Source organism: Theobroma umbraticum, unplaced genomic scaffold (genome assembly GCF_002168275.2).
Source record: "Theobroma umbraticum cultivar Fairchild unplaced genomic scaffold, ASM216827v3 scaffold_56.0, whole genome shotgun sequence".
In the NCBI taxonomy this organism is placed as follows: Eukaryota; Viridiplantae; Streptophyta; class Magnoliopsida; order Malvales; family Malvaceae; genus Theobroma; species Theobroma umbraticum.
In genome coordinates, this window is record NW_018397256.1 from 4,780,288 (window position 1) to 4,784,404 (window position 4,117).

Below are 4,117 nucleotides of genomic sequence, written 5' to 3' on the forward strand. Positions count from 1 at the left end.
TTACAACCTAGGCAGCAACTGTGCTTATTCTCTTATAAAATATTGGTCCAAGAAGCTGCATTTAATTGGACTGACTATAATTATGATAAGGTTGCCCATTTTTCAATGTGCTTGTTTATGCCATCCAGCTGTTCAGTTCCTAGATCACCCCACCAACCAACTTTCAATATTCAAGTAACATTCCCAACATTGCTCACAGCCCTATAAATATCCACAAGCTCAAAGTTTTCAGTGTGTGACAATTCAAACTTATCAATCAATTGTCTATGCCTAAACTCCGTTTTCTGTAGTTATTTCCACCATCAACTATAGTCAATGGATACAGTTTCCTCTCATCCAAATGCACTAGAAATGTTCCTGATTACTTTTCTTATGGTTGAAACTTTCATGGTTGCTTCTGCTGGCAACTTCTACCAGGATGTTGATATCACATGGGGAGATGGTCGTGGAAAAATTCTCAACGGTGGGCAGCTCCTCACTCTCTCCCTTGATAAAGCCTCTGGCTCAGGCTTCCAATCCAGGAACGAATATCTGTATGGAAAGCTTGATATGCAACTCAAACTTGTGCCTGGCAACTCTGCTGGGACCGTCACTGCCTACTATGTAAGCAACTTTTCCAGACAGTTCCCGTGTCAATTCAAAATTTTTGGACAAATTCTATTGTTCTGTTCAGTGGTAACACATTAATTCTTGTGTCCTGCAGCTAAAATCTCAAGGATCATCATGGGATGAGATAGATTTTGAGTTCTTGGGGAACCTAAGTGGTGATCCTTTTATTGTCCACACTAATGTTTATACAAATGGTAAAGGTGACAGAGAGCAACAATTCTACCTCTGGTTCGACCCAACTGCTGATTTTCACACCTACTCAATTCTCTGGAACCCTGAACACATTATGTAAGTATACAAAAATCAACATGCCATCTAAGCCCTGTATAATTATCATGTAAATATATCTCAACTTTGCAATAACTTATATTTTCTTTGTTGCAGTTTCTATGTAGATGGTAGACCAATCAGGGAGTTCAAAAACCTGGAGCCTGCTGGTGTTCCATACCCAAAAAACCAACCCATGAAATTGTACTCTAGCCTCTGGAATGCTGATGACTGGGCCACGAGAGGAGGCCTCATTAAGACAGACTGGAGCCAAGCCCCCTTTACGGCTTCTTTCAGGAACTTCAATGCCAATGCTTGCATCTGGTCTAATGGAGTATCTTCTTGCAGTTCAAATTCATCTTCTAATCATGCCTGGTTTTCACAAGAGCTGGATTCTTCTGCACAAAAAGTGCTAAAATGGGTGCTAAGGAATTACATGGTTTACAATTATTGCAAAGACGCAAAACGTTTCCCTCAGGGCCTCCCTGTTGAATGCACTGTTACTAATAGAAAATAGAATAAGATGAAGTCGTTTCAGCGAGAACATTTTGTAGTGTAATTCTTTAAGCAAAGTTGATACCATAAAGTTATTTGTATGATCATATACTATAATTCTATAAATAAAATTTGAAACTAATGCACTTTTCATTTGTTCCTTGAAAGCCTATAGCTATACTGATATAGGGAAGTGTTCAGTGTGAGAACTAAAAAAAATGCTTAATGTTAGTACTCAGATTTTAATTTCTTGTACCAAATAGTCAGACCAATAATTAGGGTTGAGTAAAATTACATCAGAGTAATGACCCAATTCAACTAAATGTAATTTGGGTAAAATGATTGTTGACTCTATATGTTTTTTATAATAACAAAATATTCTTATTCTTTGATATCTAATTATTTTATTTAAGTGTGTAAAACAAAGTTTAAAACTTTTAATATATTTGCTGTTTGGAAGCAAGTCAAGAAGTTTGCTTAATTATAAGATTGGTTAATTAGTTAAAGAAGCAAATAAGAAAAGACTTAGTGAAGACAGCATGTTGTTAATTCATTAACATAGAGCCTTAACCAGTTAAAGCAAAACTGGGCGTTGGGTTAAAGCAAGATAAAAGAGTCTTAATTAATTCACATTAGGCTTAACTAATTAAGAAGATGCTGGATGCTTAAAACAAAGGCATGCTAAGCGATTAACAAGTTTGGTTGATTGATTAAAACACAAAGCTTTAGTACTTTTAAGTATCAAAATCAAATTTGAAAGAAGGTTGACTGTTAAAGAGAGCCAAAATGGGAAAATTCAAATTTGAAGAAGTTTTAATTGGTTAAAGCTAATTTTACTCAATTAAGGTTGAAGGAAATGAAGCCTCTACTAGTTTTAGGGAAAGCTAACCAATTAAAGAAAGACTGCTGTGTAGAGAAAAATAAAAATAGAAAGTTTATAATTGGTTAGAATCTCCTTTAATCGATTAACATAGTGTGCACAACTGCAAGACATTGTAAGGCAGAGAAGTTGCAATTGGTTAGAGTATGCCTGTAACCAATTAACGGAACATTATCTGTCTATTTGAAAAGAGTTGCTAGAAGGCAAAATAACAGCTAGTAACGGTTAGAAACTATCTCTAATGGCTAGAATAAGTTTCTCAAGTATTTAAATCTTCTCCAATAATCAAAAATCATATAAAGAAGCAACCAAAAGTGATTTTGAGCTTAAAACATCCAAAAACTTTATCTTAACACTTGTATTCCACTCTTATCTTTGTGAAAGTGTTTGTGCTGAAGTTTGTATGACTTAAATCAGCTAGGTGATCATTTGTATTTCCTTTTATTTTCTATTTCTTGTTTGGTAAGAGTGTGCGAGACACTCTAAAGGGTAGTCTAAGCTAAGGAAAGCTTAGGACTTGCTATAAAAGGGTTTTGAGCTTGGGTTAAAAATTCACCTTATAAAAGCTTAGTGGAAGCTGTTAATTCTACTGGTTTTAGTGAAGTTCGATTGAAAATCCTTGATTAGGAAGATCAAGATAGTGGAAGTAAGTCAGGTGAATCAAACCACTATAAATATTCTGTTTTATACATTTCTTTTAACATTTCTTTACTTGGTGTTCACTAATGTTCACAAGTCCTTAACCATCCATCTTAAATCTTCCAAACAGTTTTCAAATTTCTAAATTTACCTTCAAAATAGTTTTAAAGTGTTATTTACCCCTCTTTAGCACTCGTTTTGGGATTAACAAAGATGAGGTCTGATTGTTCTAAAAAATTTGGTCCAATTGACTTATTTGGTCAATTTTTGTTATAAAATTTTTAGATTGAACTAACCAAAATATCAAACTAATAATAATAATAATAATAATATTTTTAAATATATATTTTCTATTACTAAGTTAATGATATGCGATTGCGGATTGTCTTATGTTAGATAGTCTAATTTTGTGGATATTAATTTTATTATCTTTGTTATGTTAAATCTTGAACGTTAGAACTTAGAAGTTGAAACTGTTGAATGTTAATTTGATGGATTATTAGAAAAGACATAATTAATTATGTAAGTGAAAGCACAAATGTTATATTTCTTAATTTTTAAATTATTTGTGAGTTTTAAAATTATAGATGGATTTTATAAATTTCAATATTACAATTTGAAAAAGAAAAAAGTGAAAAAATTTTAGTTTTTTTGATCCAAAATCAAATCGATCAAATTAATTCGATGTTTGGTCAATTTGATCGTCCTTTTAAGTTTCGTTGATTTTTTTAAAAATGTTTGGTCCATTTGGTTTTTAGATATAACAAACGGAACTAATAAAACCAACCAATTGCTCACCCCTACCGATAACTTATTATAATTTTATATTATATATTAATTATTAATGCCAATAATCAATAATATTATTAAATATTATTATCTTAAAAATGATTCGATAATATTATCAAATATAATCTTTAAATTATATTATTTAGTATTGTGTGCGTAATAGAATTTAATATTAAATAATCTAAACTTATTGTTTAATCGAATATTTAATATTACTTAACCATATTGAATAGAAGAAATTTAATAAGATAATTTTATACTATATTATTCAATATAATTTTAATTTTGTATTCTTTATTAATGCATTATAAAATTTAATAAAATATAATTTAAAAATATTAATTAATTGATTATTTAATACTAAATAAATTAATAATACTAATTCATATAAAATAATAAAATGATAATTTAGTTACCAATTATATTACTTTTATTATT

General features: G+C 30.6%; 1 protein-coding gene across 1 annotated transcript; it reads left to right on the top strand.

Moving 5' to 3' along the window:
- Positions 1–247: 247 nt before the first annotated feature.
- LOC110410579 (putative xyloglucan endotransglucosylase/hydrolase protein 23) lies at positions 248–1,545 on the top strand. The gene is made up of 3 exons (XM_021420348.2): positions 248–603; positions 704–897; positions 994–1,545. Exons 1-3 carry the CDS (start codon positions 316–318, stop codon positions 1,391–1,393), a joined length of 882 nt encoding a protein of 293 aa, XP_021276023.1. The 5' UTR covers positions 248–315; the 3' UTR covers positions 1,394–1,545.
- Positions 1,546–4,117: the final 2,572 nt, after the last annotated feature.

Coding starts and splice junctions, on each gene's coding strand:
- LOC110410579 (XM_021420348.2), top strand. CDS start 316: ATGGATACAGTTTCCTCTCATCCAAATGCACTAGAAATGTTCCTGATT. Junction 604..703: donor GGACCGTCACTGCCTACTAT/GTAAGCAACTTT, acceptor TGTGTCCTGCAG/CTAAAATCTCAAGGATCATC. Junction 898..993: donor TGGAACCCTGAACACATTAT/GTAAGTATACAA, acceptor TCTTTGTTGCAG/TTTCTATGTAGATGGTAGAC.